The following is a 22,176-nucleotide window of genomic DNA, read 5'->3' as shown; positions in this document are numbered from 1 at the left end:
GGCTGGTGAAGTGTTGGGACATTACATCAGAGGATCATGAGGAGCATGTGATGTTTACCTGCTTCAGACCCATACACATATAATCAGGAAAAATAATATTTCACTCTGATTTCAGGTGTCAAAAACTCAAAACAGCTTTTGTCAAGTTTTAGTTTTACCGTGTTTTCCATGTTCCTTTTGTGGAGACATAAGAGATGAGAAACCTGCTGCTAAAGTGCGTACCTGTGAGTATTTATGTACAACAGGACAGTCCCAGAACATATGATAGTGATGGGCCACTTACACAACCAACAATGTGTGTTTCCCTGCGAATAATGCACACTTTGACATGCAGTGAGTGACACATTTTCCCAACAGAATCCTTTCCAAACATGAGATCTTCTGGTCCTCCATTGGGATGTGCTTGTGTGTTCCAATTCTTCATCAGAATTAACACAATGTACCAAGTTGAATTAAGATAATAAATGCATTTATAACGTTTTGTGAACATTCCCCTGAAGAGTTCTTGTTTGTTCACTTTGATAAATTAATTGAGACAAAGGTCTAGTGTTTTGTTTGATGTCCTGGTCGTTCACCGTCATCTCAAACACAGCAGTGATCTTATCCTTAACGGCAGGTGAATGAACCAAGTGTGTGGTTTTATCTTCCTCCATAAAAACCTCCACCCAGCAAAGACCAGAGGAGCACGGTTCAGGATGTAGGTCAAAACAGTGACATCGTTTGCCAACCATAAAACTAACAGCGTGCTTCCTGAGGTCTTCTGAGCCAATGGGAGCGGCCGAACGCGCAGGGATGGACCAATGGCAGGGCGCAGTCTTCTGTTTCCAGTTATTTGTGTCTGTGGAGCTGTGGCGGTTAAGCTACACGCGCCTGCCAGGACGTGAGCGGCAATGGAGTCGCACTTCAGTGTAAAAGGGTATTTAAAGGTGTCTTTACGTCTCTGGAGTATCGTGCATTCAGTTACAGTGTAGAAATATATTACCCATTCTTACTGTGAGTGTGCTCGCCTCTCCACAGATCTGGTCTGTCACTCGGTCTGCTCGTCTCTGTGGAGATAGATGATTGGATATACTGTGTAACTTTCCAGGCAAAGCTATAACATCACCTCTACAGTGACCAGAAAAGTGACATAGTTTACATATGTTGAAATACAGTGGCTCATTGGTTAGAGTGTGACCAGCGAGCACAAAGGTTGTTGGTTTGATTCCAGCTTTGTGTCCCTGGGTGTGTGTGTGTGTGTGTGTTTGTGTGTGTGTGTGTGTGTTTGTGTGTGTGTGTGTGTGTGTGTGTTTGGTGGTGGTCATAGACTCTATAGAGGTTAGTGGTGGCTTCAGTCCATAAGTGTGTTGTGCTTCAGGATTTTCATAGAACATTTTTAGTGTGAAAACCTCAAGTTTGCATCCTTATTTTCCATTGGCCGTAGTTAATTTTTGTTGTCATTATTCCTGCTCTGCTGCACTGTTAACAATGTACACGTGTTAGTAATTGTGTGCAATACTGTGGACAATTAGGATGTATGCACCTTGTTTGGATATTTGTGACCAATACTTTTACCCTGATTTGATTGCCCTGCCTACATTCTGTTCGAAGTAGTCCGTCAAAACATGTTGGGAATGGCTGGTCAGGCAACTGATTTGAAGCACCTTTCCACGTTTGGCCCGGCTCATTTCGGCTGCTGTAAAAAGTGTAAGTCTTAATTTCTCGTTCCATTCATTCTCTGTGGGAATTAGCCGAGTCGTGATCAAATCAATCAAAACAAAAAAGATGTGACAGCAGAGAATGAGTTCCAGATGGATAATCACTGGTAGCAAGACTTTTATGAACGATGTAAATATGTCACCTACATGTTTTTGTAGGTTAACATACATTAACTTTTATATAAAACGGACAAACTTGATAAAAGTACACAGAATGCAAAATGGTTAGTTTAGTTTGAGTTGTTATTTTCACATTATTGATTACATGTATTGTATGTTAGCATTAGCTTAGCGACAAAAGCACTTACTTTTATAAACATAGAGACATCTCCAGGTGAAGTATTTACATGCGACGCAAAGGTCTGAACATGCTGCTGTCATTATCATCTGGAACTCACTCTCCTCTTTAATAATAATTTAATGATTAATTATTGTTTTGTTTTAGCGCGACTCGACTGATTCCCCATAAGGAATGAACGGAGCAGGAAGTGGAGCTCCGCAGTTTTAAGGCAACCGGAACTAGCTTGTCTTTTTTATTTTTTTTATTAAAATGTTCAATGATATAAACAATAACGTTGCAAGAGGCATAATACAATTGCAGTTACAAAATATATTGTATAAAATAAATACAAAAATAAATGTTCTTCAGTTGACAGTTCAAATTCAATACAAAGAGTTTTGGTCTTCACAGCTTTGAGTTTAGTGCAATAATTAAAGGCGGTATGGACGATTTTTCGGCGATTTGAGAACGCAGGCGGAAGTGCGCATGCGCACTCTCCCGTGCGGACTGATACAACACACACGTGCGTTTGTTTATTAGCGCAACGGAGCGCATCGCATCGCTCGTCTCCCGTAGATTTCTGTCCACTCTGCGTCAGCTCGAACTGTCTTTCTCCGTCTTCATTTTGCCCCGTACACTGAGGGAACTATATTATGATAGATCCATGCGCTTAGGCACGCGGAAACGTGGGTACGAACCGCACGCGGCTGCAGGTGAGCGATAGGTGCGTTTTATGATTGATACGTGGCAGGACAAATGATTTATCCACGAGGAAATATGATACAAAATGTGCTGAAAAAAATCGTCCATACCACCTTTAAGGGAATTTACATAAGAGAAGGGATTCAAATACTATGAATTTCGGTTTCTGGTTTGAAAATTTTAAGCAATGATTTAATGAATATGGTATTTTGTTACCCCTTGGAGAGAAGCCTATATAATCACGGATGTAACTAATATGGCAGCGAAAACGTGTGAGTGTGACTTTTATTTTGAAGTTCCGCGCGGATGTGTCTAACTTCATCCCGACGCACGTGTCACTTTGGGCGCGCCTTCCACGCGCGCGCCTGTCTCGCTCCGGTTTGAGACGGTTCCACACAGACAGAAGTGTCTCTGGGGACAGCAACAAGCAACGAGCCACTACTTCTCCCCTTTTTTTGTCTTTTTAACGCACCAGCCTGAAGACCTGACACGACCCTCAAAGCGCTGCAGACGGAGGTCTCAAAAGACAACAAAACACACAGTTAGGACAGAAATATGGACGAAAAGGTCTGTAAAGAATTAGACCAGTGGATTGAACAGCTGAACGAATGCAAACAGCTGACAGAGGGACAAGTCAAGACACTCTGTGAAAAGGTAGGTTATTCATTAAATATTATATTATTATTATTATTCCTCCTCGCCCCCTTCCCCAGACCCTCTTAAAATGGCGACTTAAGTGTAGATTCCACTGTGCATTGCTTATTTATTTCATTTCATTTGAGACGGTGCACGTTGCTTTCCCTTTCCCCGTTTACATCTGCAATAATCATGATTTTGATGCAGAGAAGTGGTAAATTTACAGACATCAACACGCGCCAAAGTCCTGCCACTCTGTCCTAACTCATCTATTTATGAAGCGTAGAGGTTTTCAAAGTAATAAAAACATACGCTTTTATTGTGAAATGTTGTTGAATTAGAACTGAATTAAGATTGAACGTTGAACCGCAGAGATTGCTGTAAATTGCTATAAAACTGGATTTATTGGGGCTCAGTCACATTTGTTGTTAATATTTCAAATACATTTCTGTGTGTTTTATTTCAATTGAGTTGTTTTGACCAGGAAAGTCCCCGTCACTAACAGAATATAGTTGATGTTTTCCTCTTGTTCAGGTTTAGAGGTTGTCAGCAGTAATCATTCTTTTAGGAGTTTCCTGTGAAATAGTTGATTCTTGTTTGGTATTTGTTATTAAAAGGGCTTTTTGTATGTGTTTAGAGTCTGTTTAGTCCAGATTGTTTTATACGTCATCTTCTCACAATTAGTTGATTAATCATTGCAGCAGTCCAGAGTAAAATGCTTTAGATGCATTAAATATATATTATAGGGCTGCGTGTAGGGGACTCTGGGTGAAGGGCTGCGTGTAGGGGACTCTGGGTGAAGGGCTGCAGGTAGGGGACTCTGGGTGAAGGGCTGCAGGTAGGGGACTCTGGGTGAAGGGCTGCAGGTAGGGGACTCTGGGTGAAGGGCTGCAGGTAGGGGACTCTGGGTGAAGGGCTGCAGGTAGGGGACTCTGGGTGAAGGGCTGCAGGTAGGGGACTCTGGGTGAAGGGCTGCAGGTAGGGGACTCTGGGTGAAGGGCTGCAGGTAGGGGACTCTGGGTGAAGGGCTGCAGGTAGGGGACTCTGGGTGAAGGGCTGCAGGTAGGGGACTCTGGGTGAAGGGCTGCAGGTAGGGGACTCTGGGTGAAGGGCTGCGTGTAGGGGACTCTGGGTGAAGGGCTGCAGGTAGGGGACTCTGGGTGAAGGGCTGCAGGTAGGGGACTCTGGGTGAAGGGCTGCAGGTAGGGGACTCTGGGTGAAGGGCTGCAGGTAGGGGACTCTGGGTGAAGGGCTGCGTGTAGGGGACTCTGGGTGAAGGGCTGCGTGTAGGGGACTCTGGGTGAAGGGCTGCAGGTAGGGGACTCTGGGTGAAGGGCTGCGTGTAGGGGACTCTGGGTGAAGGGCTGCGTGTAGGGGACTCTGGGTGAAGGGCTGCAGGTAGGGGACTCTGGGTGAAGGGCTGCGTGTAGGGGACTCTGGGTGAAGGGCTGCAGGTAGGGGACTCCGGGTGAAGGGCTGCAGGTAGGGGACTCCGGGTGAAGGGCTGCAGGTAGGGGACTCCGGGTGAAGAGCTGCGTGTAGGGGACTCCGGGTGAAGGGCTGCAGGTAGGGGACTCTGGGTGAAGGGCTGCAGGTAGGGGACTCTGGGTGAAGGGCTGCAGGTAGGGGACTCTGGGTGAAGGGCTGCAGGTAGGGGACTCTGGGTGAAGGGCTGCAGGTAGGGGACTCTGGGTGAAGGGCTGCAGGTAGGGGACTCTGGGTGAAGGGCTGCAGGTAGGGGACTCTGGGTGAAGGGCTGCAGGTAGGGGACTCTGGGTGAAGGGCTGCAGGTAGGGGACTCTGGTTGAAGGGCTGCAGGTAGGGGACTCTGGGTGAAGGGCTGCAGGTAGGGGACTCTGGGTGAAGGGCTGCAGGTAGGGGACTCTGGGTGAAGGGCTGCAGGTAGGGGACTCTGGGTGAAGGGCTGCAGGTAGGGGACTCTGGGTGAAGGGCTGCAGGTAGGGGACTCTGGGTGAAGGGCTGCAGGTAGGGGACTCTGGGTGAAGGGCTGCAGGAAGGGGACTCTGGGTGAAGGGCTAAATCATGCACTTTTCCCCTTCCGCTGCAGATGGAAATGAGCTTTAGCTGTAATCTGCTATAAGCATCTTTGCTCAAATGCATAAAGTTATTTGAAAATGTAAGCTGCTGCTCTTGAAATGATAAGGCTTTGTGCATGTTTGATTTTTCACATTCATTTCTTGAACATCAACAATACAGACTTTTAATCATCACCATTTAACACAAAACATCCGAGTCTGAACTCATGCTTTTGCTGACAGAGGTTTGGCTTATTAAAAATTAAATCAAATGAAGCTGTTTATTGACTATTTGAAATATCTCGCAGTTTAAATAATACTCGTACTTAAATTGAACAGTTAAGTGACAACTTTTGAGGAAAAACGGCAAAATATGCTTTCCAAGACATCAACAATTTGATGATGTAACTGTAACTAAATGTATTTCCCTGTTGTGTACTGCAGTTGTTGTTCCTCTGCTCCCACACAGCGCCCCCTTTGGTTAAAAATAGACCTGAATCCTTTGAGTTGCATCACAGACACATCTCGTCCTCTACAGATCCCAAACACGCTGCTCCTCTGGGTTTTTAAAGAGCGCTGCTGAGACCTGAGATGCAACTTCAGTTTGTCCTCAACAAACAGAAATATGTTCATCTTGAGCATAATACGAATTAAAGGTATTAACTAACAAATGTCAGAGTCAGAATAGGTTTATTGCCATTGTCAGTGAACAAAATTCAAAAATAGGAACTTGTCTTGGTGATCGATGCAACACAAAATAATACAATAAATGTTTTTACCGTAGTTTAAGTACTTTTATAGCTGCACAATTTTAATCCTAATTTAGTCTTGTTTTGGTGTCTGTTTAGTGTTAAGTCCTTTTGTGATAGTTTTTTATTATTTTTTTCTGTTTAGAACCAATTTGTCTACAAAAAAGCAAATGTGCAATACATAAACAGATATTTATTGGAGGAGGAGGAGGAGGAGGAGGAGGAGGAGGAGGAGGAGGAGGAGGAGGAGGAGGAGGAGGAGGAGGAGGAGGAGGAGGAGGAGGAGGAGGAGGAGGAGGAGGAGGAGGAGGAGGAGGAGGAGGAGGAGGAGGAGGAGGAGGAGGAGGACATTCAAACATGAAGAGTAGAACGTGGATGAAGCCTGTGTGGAGTGACTTATGTTCGAACAGTTTTCCGATCATTGAAATGTGAGTAATCAACGGGTTTTGACGAGGGAATCTGCATGTGCCGAATCGGCCGGTAAACGTCGTATGATTAAAGTAATCGATAACCTAGTCATTAGATCTGATTATTGGCACGAGAGTTGTAGAGCAGCTGTTGTATTTGGGAGACAAAGTACAATGGATTTTAAAATGACTCTTTCAATCGTTAACATTTTCTCTTTCATTTGTGTCGTTTGCCGCATCAGTTTGCCCTTTTTCCTTGTCAAATGCCATAAAACACCTTTATTTTGTTGAATGATCATTTAAACTCTCAGAAAGGTGTGTCAGTTTAAACTGTCTCTTTGTTTTCAATGTGACGTCGCACATCGATGACATCACAGAGGGATTCAGCTCTACTTCCTGTCATTTTAAACTGTTATTTTTCAAATTCTCTTCACAAACTGCAACTTAATGGAAGTAAAACCATGATAAATATGTACCACAGGTTCTACACCACTAAACTTAAGTCATAGTTAGAAAACAGCAGAATATATAGACCTTAACTTATCATAAGTAAATTAAATTATACTACGATTAGGGCCGTAACTTATGATTATTTTATTAGTCTACTATCCATCCATCCATCTTCTGCCGCTTTATCCGGGGCCGGGTCGCGGGGGCAGCAGTCTGAGCAGGGACTCCCAGACTTCCTTCTCCCCAGCCACTTCCTCTAACTCCTCCGGGGGGATCCCGAGGCGTTCCCAGGCCAGCTGAGAGACATAGTCTCTCCAGCGTGTCCTGGGTCTTCCCCGGGGCCTCTTCCCGGTGGGACATGCCTGAAACACCTCCCGAGGGAGGCGCCCAGGAGGCATCCGGAACAGATGCCCGAGCCACCTCGGCTGGCTCCTCTCGATGTGGAGGAGCAGCGGCTCTACTCCGAGCTCCCCTCGTGTGGCCGAGCTCCTCACCTTATCTCTAAGGGAGCGCCCAGCCACACGGCGGAGGAAACTCATTTCGACCGCTTGTATCCGCAATCTTGTTCTTTCGGTCACTACCCAAAGCTCATGACCATAGGTGACGGTAGGAACGTAGACCGACCGGTAAATCGAGAGCTTTGCTTTTCGACTCAGCTCCTTCTTTACCACAACGGTCCGATGCAGCGACTGCATCACTGCAGCCGCTGCACCGATCCGCCTGTCGATCTCACGCTCCATCCTTCCCTCACTCGTGAACAAGACCCCGAGATACTTGAACTCCTCCACTTGGGGCAAGGACACCCCACCCACCTGGAGAGGGCAAGCCACCTTTTTCCGGTCAAGAACCATGGCCTCGGATTTGGAGGTGCTGATTCTCATCCCAGCCGCTTCACACTCGGCTGCAAACCGTCCCAGTGCATGTTGCAGGTCCGGGTTTGATGGAGCCATCAGGACAACATCGTCTGCAAACAGCAGAGATGAGATCTCCAGGTCCCCAAACCGGACACCCTCCGACCCCTGACTGCGCCTAGAAATTCTGTCCGTAAAGATTATGAAAAGAACCGGTGACAAAGGGCAGCCCTGGCGGAGTCCAACATGCACTGGGAACAGGTCTGACTTACTGCCGGCAATGCGAACACAGTTCCTGCTCCGGTCATACAGGGACCGGACAGCCCTGAGCAAAGGGCCCGGACCCCGTACTCCCGGAGCACCCCCCAAAGGACACCCCGAGGGACACGGTCGAAAGCCTTCTCCAGATCCACAAAGCACATGTGGACTGGTTGGGCAAACTCCCATGAGGCCTCGAGCACCCGATGGAGGGTATAGAGCTGGTCCAGTGTTCCACGACCGGGACGAAAACCACTCTGCTCCTCCTGAATCCGAGGTTCGACTATCGGTCGGATTCTCCTCTCCAGTACCTTGGAATAGACCTTACCCGGGAGGCTGAGGAGTTTGATCCCTCTGTAGTTGGAACACACCCTCCGGTCCCCCTTCTTGAACAGAGGGACCACCACCCGGTCTGCCAGTCCAGAGGCACGGTCCCCGAACGCCACGCGATGTTGCAGAGACGTGTCAACCAAGACAGTCCTACAACATCCAGATACTTTAGGTACTCAGGGCGGATCTCATCCACCCCCGGAGCCCTGCCACCGAGGAGTTTGCGAACAACCTCAGTGACTTCAGCTTGGGTGATGGATGAGCCAGCCTCCGAGTCCCCGGTCTCTACTTCCTCTTCGGAAGACGTGACTGAGGGATTAAGGAGATCCTCAAAGTATTCCTTCCACCGTCCGACGACATCCCCAGTCGAGGTCAGCAGGCCTCCACCCGCACCGTAAACGGTGTTGGTGAGACACTGCTTCCCCCTCCTGAGGCGCCGGACGGTTTGCCAGAATTTCTTTGGTGCCGACCGATAGTCCTCCTCCATGGCCTCCCCGAACTCCTCCCAGGCCCGGGTTTTTGCCTCTGCGACAGCACGAGCCGCGGCTCGCTTGGCCTGCCGATACCCGTCGATGACCTCCGGAGACCTACAAGCCAGAGTGGCCTGATAGGCCTCCTTCTTCAGTCTGACGGCATCCCTTACTTCCGGTGTCCACCACCGGGTTCGGGGGTTGCCGCCACGACAGGCACCGGAGACCTTGCGACCACAGCTCCGAGCAGCCGCATCAACAATGGAGGCGGAGAACATGGTCCACTCGGACTCAATGTCCCCAGCCTCCCCCGGGACATGGGAGAAGCTCTCCCGGAGGTGCGAGTTGAATACCCTACTGACAGAGGGCTCCACCAGACGTTCCCAACAGACCCTCACAATGCGCTTGGGTCTGCCAAGTCTGTCCGGCTTCCTCCTCCGCCAGCGGATCCAACTCACCCCACCCAAAGGCGGAGGGACGCGACCCTCTCACACACCAGCCCGCCGCCTCTCCCCGCGGGCAACACCAGAGAAGTGGAGCGTCCAGCCCCTCTCGAGGAGATGGGTTCCAGAGCCCAAACTGTGCGTGGAGGTGAGGCCGACTATATCTAGTCGGTATCGCTCAACCGAGTTACTAACAGAGTTAGTCTCTGTGTCTGGAGATCTGGTCGCCGAGGCCCCTGCCGTCGACTGCCTCCCAGATCTCTCTGCACCGGCCCCTTATGGATCCTCCTGCGGGTAGTGGGCCCACGGGAGGGCGGCCCCACGTTGCTCTTTCGGGCTGTGCCCGGCCGGGCCCCGTGGGGTAAGACCCGGCCACCAGGCGCTCGCCATGGAGCACCCATCCCAGGCCTGGCTCCAGGATGGGGCCCCGGTGACGCCGATCCGGGCGACGTAAACTGCCTTGTTCTTGTTGTCATCATAGAGGGCTTCTGAACCGATCTTTGTCTGACCCGTCACCTAGGACCTGTTTGCCTTGGGAGACCCTACCAGGGGCATGAAGCCCCCGACAACATAGCTCCCGGGATCATTCGGGCACTCAAACCCCTCCACCACGTTAAGGTGTCGGTTCATTAGTCGACTAGTCAAATGATTATTTCTGTTCAATATTATATTATAATATTAAATACATTATCAACCAAATAAATGTTGCTGTATGCCAACTGAAAGCTTGTATTTCTATTATTATAAAAAAAATTAAATATACAATTTTTTTTTTAATTGTCTAAGTCAAAATAATGTGTATTTATTCACAATACAACAATTAACAGCTGTTTTATGTTTACATTTTGTTTTCACATTGTTTAATCAGAAAGCAGAGTTAAAACACTTAATAATGAACACAAAAGGGCTCTCCTCAGTATAAGTCCGACTATAATGGCATTGCACGGTCCGTTGTGATTGTAATGACGCTTTTAAACCAGTAGGAGCACATTTTACTGAGCGAGATTACCTTTTAAATCCACACATATCCGTCTAAAAAAAAACTAAAAGAAAAGCTTGTCTGCTCCCTGCACTTAAATGTTAATGTTATGTTATTTAGTCGTGTTAAATTATTTAGTGTAAGAAAAGGCCAACAATAGACGCCAACTTCTCTGGAATATCCTTATTGTCCCCATGTAACCTGGTGAAGTGTGCTGTTTCAATTGTGCGTTATTTACGCTAACATAAATGACCAATAATGGGCCGAGGGAAGAAAAAAAACGCATAAATATCTGCTCCTTTATTGAAATTTAAAAGAAAATACAACAAAAAACATAAGATTGTTCTGAACACATTTTCTTTAGACAACTTGTACATTTACGACATGCCACTTTTTTTTTTTTTTCACCCTTTGGTTTTCTTTTGTGTGATAAACCCGTCACCGGTGTTGCCAGGTCTGCGGCTTTTTAAGAGCTGCTGCGGGTCAAAATGTAAAGGAAGTCCTGCATTTCAGTGATAAGTCTTCATATTCGAATCGATCCTTGTTCTGTGGGGCTTCTGTTCTATTCTGCGTCACCAGAGCAGAGATAGTTTCACAAAGACAGTGGAAAATACAGCTAATTCGGAAAGTTACGCTGATTTTGGGAGCAGTTTTTCTGCTCCAGTTCTTGTGCAGGTTTGGATGCTCAAGCCTGGCAACCCTGCGCATCACAGGAAACACTTAAAGGTTGAATGGACGATTTTTCGGCGATTTGAGAACTCAGGCTTAAGTGCGCATGCGCACTCCCCCGTGCGGACTGATACAACACACACCTGCGTTTGTTTATTAGCGCGACGGAGCGCATCACATCTCTCGTCTCCCGTAGATTTCCGTCTTCTTCTGAGTCAGCCCGAACAGTCTTTCTCCGTCTTCATTTGTCCCGTACACTGAGGGAACTATATTATGATAGATCAATGCGCTAAGACACGTGGAAATGTGCTGCTCTCATGGGGACAAGCCACGAGGAAATTTGGGCCCAAAAAATCGTTCATTCAACCTTAAGATGTCGTGAACATGTTCGGAAAGGACTGATGAAAAGCGCTTTATATTGAAGCAGTTCTGTTTTCACGTATGCGTAAACAGCCAGTACAGTGCTTTTAGAACGTCGTCGCTGTTGTTTTTAGAGTGTATTTTAGCTCAGAGGCTGCACGCTCTTCATGAGGTGAACTCCCACGAGACTCTGCTTTGGGATATTATGGCGCAGGATTTGGTTACATGTAAAACTCTGGAGTCATTCTGTGTCAGCTTTCTGTTTCAGTTTGAGCTGGACTACACGAGACACAAACGGAGCCAGAATAACTGTAATTTGATTGGCCGTAATTAAAAGGTGCTCTAAGTAACTCTTCTGCCACCTGCTCCATCTCCGTGGGATTGTTAATTAATGTTCTAGCTGGAATGTTCCACAGTATGGCATTCAAATGATCATATGACGGTGACGGCTGACAATCGGATACTAAAACTTTTTAAATCTTTGTTTCCATGTGGTCTTTTGCTGGTTTTCTTTTCTGTTGAAATTACAACCTATTGTGCAAAAAGAATATCAAGGCTTTTCCTGGGTATCGAAATCAAGATTGAAATGTTAATATTGTCCCAGCACTTTTATATTGTAATAAAAACATTTTAAAGTGCATACGACAGGTTCTCATGTTTTTCTAATCATTACTTCGTTTGGTATGATGGTTCCTGCGATAAATATGGATCATTGATGGTGGATCATCATCTGTCAAGTTGATGTTTGAGACGCAAATTTGAAGAAAATAAAAGTTGAACTTGACAGGAAGTGGAGCAGATCCCTCTGTGATGTCATCAATAAGCGACATTCCATCAGACGTGCAGAAGCAGTTTATGCACAACTCAACACGATTGTCTGACACATACTTTGAAGTTGTACAAATGCAGAAGACGTACAACTACAGAAGACGTTGCTAAAGAATAAAGTCTAAAGTCTAAGTACAACTACAGTAGGTGGCGGTAATGTAACACTTGGATACCAACCGCCATAAAACACCAAAGAATAAGAAGAATTGTCTGACGGTTTAAACTAATAATTTAAAAATGTTCTCAGATACTTGTAAAATCATCATCTTGTATGTATTTTGGCCCTTGTTTACAGTGTGGTTGCAAGGTAACAGTTGTGGAAAAAGCGTACTCAGTGATTTTATCATGGTGACATCGAAATCCCGACCTTCCGAGATAAAAAGCACATACAATTCAATTAATTTTTTTAACGCCCAAGATTACAACAACAGTTGCCTCGGAGGGCGACAGTGAAAAACTGATTAAACAGTGTCCATATGGACGAGGGCGATGTCCCTTAGATCATCCTTCTCAGCCAGGAAAAACTACAAAAACCTCTTTGGGAAAAAGTATAAACCTGGAGGAGTTCCACAGTGAAGGAGAGATCCGACTCCCTCAGACTGACAGGCGGACATGAGACAGACAGTGGAGCTGGAGCCACTGTCTGGGCATAGACAGTCGTCGTCGACGACCACAATGACCACAGCGACAACCACAATGACCACAGCAACAACCACAATGACCACAGCGACAACCACAATGACCACAGCGACCACATCAACCATAATAACCACAACGGCCAAAGACAAAATTGGCCAACTCTAAATCAACTCATCATAACTCCCATCATCATAACATCATAACCACAATCATCAATCAACACAATCATCAATAATCATAATAATCATCAATGAGTGAATATGTCAGCATTCCATTTATTGTATTAAATACAATGACTTGCAGTATATGTAAACAAAGGGACATGTGGCAGTTTTATGGAGGAGATTAATGTACTTACTGTACATACTGTAGTTACTGTACATACTATAAATACTGTAAATAATTGCAGCCTTTCAAACAGCAGTTTCCATAGTGTTCTGGACAGTTCCGTGCTTTGGCTCAGTGGGCGTGGCGTGTGCGGGTGAAATGCTTTGGTCTGATGCGGGTCACCGTTTGTGTTACTGAACCACTGAGCTCACTCCAGAACCTCCACTGCTTTAAAAACCTTTACAAAGCTTATGCCAGTTATCATAAGACTTGTAAGTTATGATGTAAAAAAAGTGTCATGACTTTTGACCAGCTAAATATCCTGTGTATCGTTTAGCGTCAAAGAGCAGATTAAAAATAAACATAAAAACGTTTCTTTTTTCCTTTCTTTTTTAAAGGTTTTTGCCCATGGTCCTCTCTCGCTCGCCCATGCACCGCCCCCTCTTTGTCCTTAAAGTGCACGTGGCTTTCATGTTTTTATCATTAGGACTTAGTTTGGTGACATTGTCCCCGTGGTAAATGTCGCTCAAGGTTTCACATCGGTCAAGTTGTAGTTTTGTGGAGAAAAATTTAAAAGTAGAAAATTCCCTAGAGCGGAGCAGAGTTCTAAAACAGAATCCCTCTGTGATGTCATCAAAAAGAGACTTTCTATCAAAAAAGAGGAGCAACAGTTCACAGCAGCTTACACTTTTGATCAGTAATTTACAACAAATTAATTGTGTTATTTGTGAAATCATACCCATTGTGCAATTTATATGGATAATTGCTCTTGTTTGCGTTATGGTTGCTAGGTAACACCTTACATTATGGAGGTCACCAAAACTTTCAAACTGGGGAAAAGTGGACAACATGTTTCAGCCACTGCACTTTAAAAACTTACGCTGGAAATTGAAGAAACAAGCTAAAGAGGCAGCTTTATGTTAACAAATAATAACTTTATATCAGCCTATTTTACAGATGAATACATTTTGGGCCAAAAGTTAATTCGTAAATAATACTATGACTTGGATTTCAACATTATTTATAATGATATTGGCAATTAAAATGCTCATATACCTCTGTAGTTCATGGGCAGATTGAAAATAATTAGTGGAAATACAGATTCAGTTAACAGAAAAATAAGAAAAATAAGATAAGATAATCCTTTATTGTCCCACATGGGGAAATTTCATTGATGCAACGCAGGAAGATACAGAGGTAGATACAGAAGAAAAGACCAGATCACTTATAGGAATTTTGAAAAACACTCTCAGTAGAAGATCTCCTATAAACAAAAACTCCCATAGACAAAACCTCCCATTACCCAACAAGGGATGGAGGGGAAAAATAATAAAGATAAATAAATAAATACCATTGCATGTCATCACGACAGTAATTGCACATGAATTGCACACATAACCGTGACCCTTTTTAATATCCATTTAATTTATTCATAGTCATTTTTCTATGTTAATTGAATCTATTTCCACTATTTACTTTCAAAATGCCCATGAACTATAGGGGTAAATGAGCATATTCATTGTCAATATCAATAATGTTGAAATCCAAGTCAATTAACTTTTGGCCCAAAATGTATTATGTACAAGCGCATACATTCTAACTTCTTTATCTTCTTAGGTTTTTAACGGCGTTATAAAGACAGAGTTGAAGTGGTTTCATTGACACGTTAAAATAAGTCCCGCTTGAGGACGCTGGGACTCGTTTCCATCTTTCTTTACACCAGAAATTACAACAAAACAAAACTCTGCTGCTTTGGTTTTCATTTCAGTTCTGACGGAAACTGCAGCGCTCCAGTTCTCTTTTCACTCAACCAGATCATATTTTAGACACATTAAACGATTTGGTATCTGTCCAACAGAAACATGTTTAAACGTTTCGTATTAGTGGAGGTTTAGTCATCAGACAACTGTGAAAAGTAGAAATATCACCTCATGCCCTTATTTGTTGCATTTTTTTTACTATAAACAATGAACTCTATATTCAAATGTTGCACATCTTCAAAATGTTTGATATACCTCTACACTGAAGAACCTGAAGGGTAAAGAAGAGAAGTAGCCAACACTGCGTCGCTGTGGTCGTTTTGAAATACTTTGCTTTCTGATGATGATTGCCTCTGTGTGTTCTCAGGCTAAAGAGATCCTGACCAAAGAGTCTAACGTCCAGGATGTGTCGTGTCCGGTCACGGTGTGTGGGGACGTGCACGGACAGTTCCACGACCTCATGGAGCTCTTCAAAATCGGGGGCAAGTCTCCAGACACAAACTACCTGTTCATGGGCGACTACGTGGACCGGGGCTATTACTCCGTTGAGACCGTGTCGTTACTCGTAGCACTAAAGGTATGTTCCATTTCAATAAAAAGTATGTTTCTCACATTAACCAACCGCTTTGAGCTTGTTTTACCCTGAAACTGCATTGCCTTTGTTTACCTGTTAAACCTTTTGTGGGACATCACCAACCTATTGTACTCTGACTGCCTTTTATTCACCTGTTAAACCTGGATTAGCATTTGGTTGTTTTGTTTCACTGCTTTAAATGTTAATCCACCTTTTCTGTCGAAAGAAGAATCCTCTTTTTTCACAAAATGGCCTCCTTAACTCATCCTTTCAAACCATCTTTTCTCCTGCTCGGCATCACAGTCACCATCTTCACACTAGTGCTTTGTGGCTTTAAGATGAAGCTGCACGACCCACTGCAGTCCAGAGTTTGAGTGCCTTCGTGTTGATACAGTCTTTTGTACAGTAGCTCTTTATTCTCACCCGTAATGCTCTTTCCAGCCTTCTTCAATGCATTGGATTGAATAGTTCTAGTTTACATTGCTCTGTTTCTGTGTTGGCATCTTGTCCTTGGGATGAACCAGGTTTTGTCTTTTCTTTAAGATAAACGTGCCATGCTGTGTGAAAATCCTGTAGTTTTTCATACTAGAGACACAAGGGATAGAATCCTCATTCCTCCTTGGTTCTGTTTCCCCTTTGTCCTGCTCTTGGCTCTTTTAGCTTTGTTGAACGCCCATTTGGGGTTTCCACAGAGAGAGTTTCCTCTGAAGCGTTTTTCCTACTCTGGACCCCTTCTGGACAAATAAGTGATTACACTGATGCTCTAATTATTACAGTAGAGTTACGTATGTTTGTTTTCCATTTCCCTCTCCCCAACATTTAACCTGAAAATGTCTGTAACCACAACGAAGACCAGAGTATTTGAGCGTCTCATGTGTTTGTGCCGTGTTCAGGTCCGGTACCGCGAGCGCATCACCATCCTCAGGGGGAACCACGAGTCGCGGCAGATCACGCAGGTCTACGGCTTTTACGACGAGTGTTTGAGGAAATACGGAAACGCTAATGTGTGGAAGTACTTCACCGACCTGTTTGACTACCTGCCCCTCACGGCCCTCGTGGACTCTCAGGTGAGCCGGGAAAGGGGGGGCTCGCTATTCACCCATTACCATAGCAACAAATTAGACCAAAAAAAGTGTACTTGGGTTTGGACTTCACATCAAAATTGGGATTTAAACCGGGACTAAATCCTGAACTAAACCTGGATTTGACCAGGACTAAATCAGGATTAGGACCGGACCGAGTTCCCGGAGACGCGGAGTTCCCGGGGACTAGGCGCAGCAGAGTTCCCGGGGGCTAGGCGCAGCAGAGTTCCCGGAGACTAGGCGCAGCAGAGTTCCCGGAGACTAGGCGCAGCAGAGTTCCCGGGGACTAGGCGCAGCAGAGTTCCCGGGGGCTAGGCGCAGCAGAGTTCCCGGGGACTAGGCGCAGCAGAGTTCCCGGGGGCTAGGCGCAGCAGAGTTCCCGGGGACTAGGCGCAGCAGAGTTCCCGGGGGCTAGGCGCAGCAGAGTTCCCGGGGACTAGGCGCAGCAGAGTTCCCGGGGGCTAGGCGCAGCAGAGTTCCCGGGGACTAGGCGCAGCAGAGTTCCCGGGGACTAGGCGCAGCAGAGTTCCCGGGGACTAGGCGCAGCAGAGTTCCCGGGGACTAGGCGCAGAGTTCACATTAAAGCAAAGAACCTGAAGAACTTGATTAGACTGTGTACAAACTAATTCCACACTTTCCTAATGCAATGAGTTTACCTCCACGCTAAAGCTAACAAACAAACTGCTCACAAAGTGCTACGTGAGAATAAATGTTTACTTACTCATTTTGACCCCAAGAGTTGGTCTACAATACATCTGCCCCAAGGCAAAAAACAAAACTTCACTAGATAAAAAAAATCTGGTACATCTTTTTAAAATTACTTTGAATATGTTTTAAATACACTTCTATATTTGCTGTTTTTGGAGTTTGTGGCACATGGCTAGTACCTTCTAGATATGTTGGGCAGAATATTCACGTGTACTTTCCCCATGTGTTTCTGTAGATTTTCTGTCTCCACGGAGGCCTGTCCCCGTCCATTGACACTTTAGACCACATCAGAGCTCTCGACCGTTTACAGGAAGTCCCGCACGAGGTAAACGTAACTCTTAACGTTTTTAAAAACAACACTCGCTCCGGCCCTTTCGGCGTCACAAGCTCAAGCCCCTCCCTCTCGCTCTCTTCAGGGCCCCATGTGCGACTTGTTGTGGTCGGACCCGGACGATCGCGGGGGCTGGGGGATTTCACCTCGAGGGGCGGGCTACACCTTCGGACAGGACATTTCCGAGACGTTTAACCACGCCAACAGACTCACGCTGGTGTCCCGCGCCCATCAGCTCGTCATGGAGGTGAGGCCGGCCCACGGAGACGGGTTATCGCAAATCTGTGTGTTGTGGTTTATAGTTTGGAATAGTTTGTCAATGTCTGGATTTGTGTTTTAACCCTCAAAATGCCGATGTTTGACCTTTTTCCCACAGGTAGCGCAGTGATCTGTACGAGAATAACGACGCTGCTTATTTACAGTGAATCATCTCTTCCTCAGGGCTACAACTGGTGCCATGAGAGAAACGTTGTGACCATATTTAGTGCTCCAAATTACTGCTATCGCTGCGGAAACCAGGCGGCCATTATGGAGCTGGACGACACTCTAAAATACTCTTTGTAAGTTCCACACGGTTTATATTCTGTTAAGATTTAAACAAAGATGTAAGTTCTGTTTTCAATATTGATCATAATTTAAACTTAAGGTCTTGCCTTTACCACTGTTATTATGGTTGATTTGAGTTTTTTGCAATACCCAAATTAGCTGATATCTCTTGGGATAATTTTGAGATGCACGATGCAGCTCAAATTGCAACAAACGAAGACCGAACCCCAAGACGGAACCCCAAGACGGAACCCCCAAGACGGAACCCCCAAGACGGAACCCCCAAGACGGAACCCCCAAGACGGAACCCCCAAGACGGAACCCCCAAGACGGAACCCCCAAGACGGAACCCCCAAGACGGAACCCCCAAGACGGAACCCCCAAGACGGAACCCCCAAGACGGAACCCCCAAGACGGAACCCCCAAGACGGAACCCCCAAGACCGAACCCCCAAGACCGAACCCCCAAGACCGAACCAGGTTATCTGGTCATTTTTAATGTAATTTCAAGATACTGTCGCGTCTAAAAGTCTCTTCTCACCTTTGCTTCGTTACATTTGAACTTTAAAACACCTTGAAATTATCTTTTTAGCGAGTTCCCAGGATTTCTTGCATTTGAAGGCTGCGTTCACAGTTGCACTCGCCACAAAACTGTAGAATATTCATTCTTTTTTGTGTTTGTTTTCTCCCATAGCTTACAGTTTGACCCAGCGCCGCGCAGAGGAGAGCCGCACGTCACGCGCCGGACCCCCGACTACTTCCTGTAACGCGTGACCCATCCCTGTACAGTCCCGTCCGCTATCATACAAAACTCCAACTAAACTCCTTAAAAACACAAAGAAGTGAAGGAGGGACGGAAAGGGCTCAGCTCAAAGTGTCTGTGTCCAGTTCCTCTTGCAAAGGCTCAATATAAAGGCTGAACAGGCTGGTCCGATCATCTGGTAGAACGTGTCTTTTACTGTCAAAATGCAGGTTTTTTTTACTGTGTTTATGGTTAATATCTATTGTTACTTGACCAATCCTCATGAAACAAACCTTATTATATTTAGAATGTAAACACAGCCTATTTCTCCCGCTTATGAATCCAGGAATGGAAGACTCACAATGACCTCCATTGATACTGCTGAACCGGGGGCTTGACCGGGGTCTGGGACTTGACCGGGGTCTGGGACTTGACCGGGGACTGGGACTTGACCGGGGACTTGACCGGGGACTGGGACTTGACCGGGGACTGGGACTTGACCGGGGACTGGGACTGGGACTGGACCGGGGACTGGGACTGGACCGGGGACGGGACTTGACCTGGGACTGGGACCTGGGACCTGGGACCGGGGACCGGGACTGGGACCTGGAACCGGGAACCTGGGACCTGGGACCTGGGACCGGGGACCGGGGACCTGGGACCGGGGACCGGGGACCGGGGACCGGGACCGGGACCTGGGACTGGGACTGGAGACCTGGGACTGGGACTGGGACCGGAGACCTGGACCGGGGACCGGAGACCTGGACCGGGGACCGGAGACCTGGACCGGGGACCGGAGACCTGGACCGGGGACCGGAGACCTGGACCGGGGACCGGAGACCTGGACCGGGGACCAGGGACTGGACCACTCTGGACCCACTGAAACGCTCTTCCTTCTTCAGTCTGATTGAAAACACATAAAGTTCACTTAAAACCTAATTATTGCCTTAATGATTTATTCTAAACTAAACACTTTGCCAAAATGTGTGGCACAAACTTATTTTATGAAAAAATGCCTTGAGTATTTGTTTTTTTTTTCACTGACAGCACTTTTAACAGTCACAATTTGCACAACTTTAGCAGCATTTTAAAGTTAAATGTCAGCTTTAGTTGTCCCGGCGGCTTTTGGGATGGAGGGCATTAAACAGCCTTGTGTGTGCGCGTGTCGTGGATCATAATCATCAGATTCATAATGGAGAAAATGTGCTCTTAACGATATCGAGGTCCGTGAAAATGAACGAACTCGCAGAAAAGAAGGACTCGACACCAAAAGCTGCTGTCGACCCCCGAAGCACTAGATCTGAACTGTTTGCACTTTTGTAAAATGAAAATACATGTAAAATATGTCAAAAATAGAGAAAATATGACACTGTGGATGTTCTTTTTCCCCTTTTTTTTTTTTTTTAAGGTTAAAAATAAAAGCCCCATATCTCTGGTTTTACACATGGTTCCTTGTGTTCTCACACAGCTCCACATGGTATTTACCTGCTCTGAACTTCTGTATTCAACCAAAACATTTGCATAATAAACCTGAAGGAAGCTCATCCGTGCTAAAGCGCCTCACTTTCTTTCCTAGCTTGGCATCCAACTTGTTTATCGCCATGGAGACGGGCTCACATTAAGGATGCAAGTATTTGAGCAATAAACTCACTGTAACTGAATAAATAAGTGTAACATGGTTCACTTTAATGCATACTGTGTCATGTTGCGGTTAAAGGAAGAACACCATGGAGACGAGGTGAAATGTCATTTTTCGGTACTATTTATACAAGATAAATCCTTCGATAGTGGAGACGGCACCATTATTATAAAGTTAATTGTTAATTGTCTTTTTGTCCTAATTTAATCCAACAAAATGATAAAACGGTCTGTTCTCTTTAGCTCTGTTTGAACCCGACACAGAGATGGTTCATTCATTTCCCAGGGTTTCTGAAGAAGTCCTTTTGTTTTTTGTCCCAGTTGGGAAATATGTCCTCTGTATTTGACCCGTCATTCATTTTGACTTTATTCAGGTTGAATATAAAAGCTTAGTCATAAGAACGTGCTATTTCCATGTAATCTAAACATATAATGTAATAATATAAACCCGAGTTTTCTAATGGCGTCACAGTGACACCCCAAGGCCATGTGAGGAACTACATGCCCCAGCACCCATATTGGATATTTGGTCTGTATTTGTGAATGAAAGTGATTGGAATAAAATACTCAAGTCTTTATTATTACTATATTTTACTTTAGGGTTATTATCGTAAATAATAATCATCAGAATAAACGTTTTTTAAATGATGGAAGTTTCTATTCTCAGAGAAATTACTTTAAAGCAGCTCTGCTTGTGGACAAGTCTCTCCATGGCCTAGCACCAAAGACATGTTAGTGCCATATGAAACATGGACCGGTCTCCTGCTGGTGCCAGAGTCAGGACTAAACATGGACCGGCCTCCTGCTGGTACCAGAGTCAGGACTTAACATGGACCGGCCTCCTGCTGGTGCCAGAGTCAGGACTAAACATGAACCGGCCTCCTGCTGGTGCCAGAGTCAGGACTAAACATGAACCGGCCTCCTGCTGGTGCCAGAGTCAGGACTTAACATGGACCGGCCTCCTGCTGCTGCCAGAGTCAGGACTAAACATGGACAGGCCTCCTGCTGGTACCAGAGTCAGGACTAAACATGGACCGGCCTCTTGCTGGTTCCAGAGTCAGGACTAAACATGGACCGGCCTCCTGCTGGTGCCAGAGTCAGGACTAAACATGGACCGGCCTCCTGCTGGTACCAGAGTCAGGACTTAACATGGACCGGCCTCCTGCTGGTGCCAGAGTCAGGACTAAACATGAACCGGCCTCCTGCTGGTGCCAGAGTCAGGACTAAACATGTAACGGCCTCCTGCTAATGCCAAAGTCAGAACTAAGCATGGACCGGCCTCCTGCTGCTGCCAGAGTCAGGACTAAACATGGACAGGCCTCCTGCTGGTACCAGAGTCAGGACTAAACATGGACCGGCCTCTTGCTGGTTCCAGAGTCAGGACTAAACATGGACCGGCCTCCTGCTGGTGCCAGAGTCAGGACTAAACATGAACCGGCCTCCTGCTGGTGCCAGAGTCAGGACTAAACATGAACCGGCCTCCTGCTAGTGCCAAAGTCAGAACTGAACATGGACCAGCCTCCTGCTGGTGCCCAGTCAGGACTAAGCATGGACCGGCCTCCTGCTGCTGCCAGAGTCAGGACTAAACATGGACCGGCCTCCTGCTGGTGCCAGAGTCAGGACTAAACATGGACAGGCCTCCTGCTGGTACCAGAGTCAGGACTAAACATGGACCGGCCTCTTGC

At 46.1% G+C, this 22,176-nt stretch overlaps 1 protein-coding gene across 1 annotated transcript; it reads left to right on the top strand.

Annotated features, from left to right (window-relative positions):
- The first annotated feature begins 3,062 nt into the window (after positions 1-3,062).
- ppp2cab (protein phosphatase 2 catalytic subunit alpha b) lies at positions 3,063-20,319 on the top strand. Its single transcript, XM_072446031.1, has 7 exons — positions 3,063-3,333; positions 15,239-15,448; positions 16,339-16,512; positions 17,471-17,560; positions 17,652-17,813; positions 18,008-18,126; positions 18,806-20,319. The coding sequence occupies exons 1-7, from the start codon at positions 3,235-3,237 to the stop codon at positions 18,876-18,878; spliced, it is 927 nt and encodes a 308-aa protein (XP_072302132.1). The 5' UTR covers positions 3,063-3,234; the 3' UTR covers positions 18,879-20,319.
- Positions 20,320-22,176: the final 1,857 nt, after the last annotated feature.

The sequence above is a fragment of the Eucyclogobius newberryi genome, unplaced genomic scaffold (assembly GCF_026437365.1).
Source record: "Eucyclogobius newberryi isolate DKJ021-1_F unplaced genomic scaffold, fEucNew1.0.hap1 SCAF_15, whole genome shotgun sequence".
In the NCBI taxonomy this organism is placed as follows: domain Eukaryota; kingdom Metazoa; phylum Chordata; class Actinopteri; order Gobiiformes; family Gobiidae; genus Eucyclogobius; species Eucyclogobius newberryi.
The sequence above is the reverse complement of the archived record's forward strand: the minus strand, read 5'-3'. Positions and strand labels throughout refer to the sequence as shown.

Bases quoted from the DNA above. Each gene is read 5' to 3' on its own strand.
- ppp2cab (XM_072446031.1), top strand. From the start codon at position 3,235: ATGGACGAAAAGGTCTGTAAAGAATTAGACCAGTGGATTGAACAGCTG. The intron at 17,561-17,651 runs GTAAACGTAACT...CGCTCTCTTCAG, and splicing joins TACAGGAAGTCCCGCACGAG to GGCCCCATGTGCGACTTGTT. The intron at 18,127-18,805 runs GTAAGTTCCACA...TTTCTCCCATAG, and splicing joins GACACTCTAAAATACTCTTT to CTTACAGTTTGACCCAGCGC.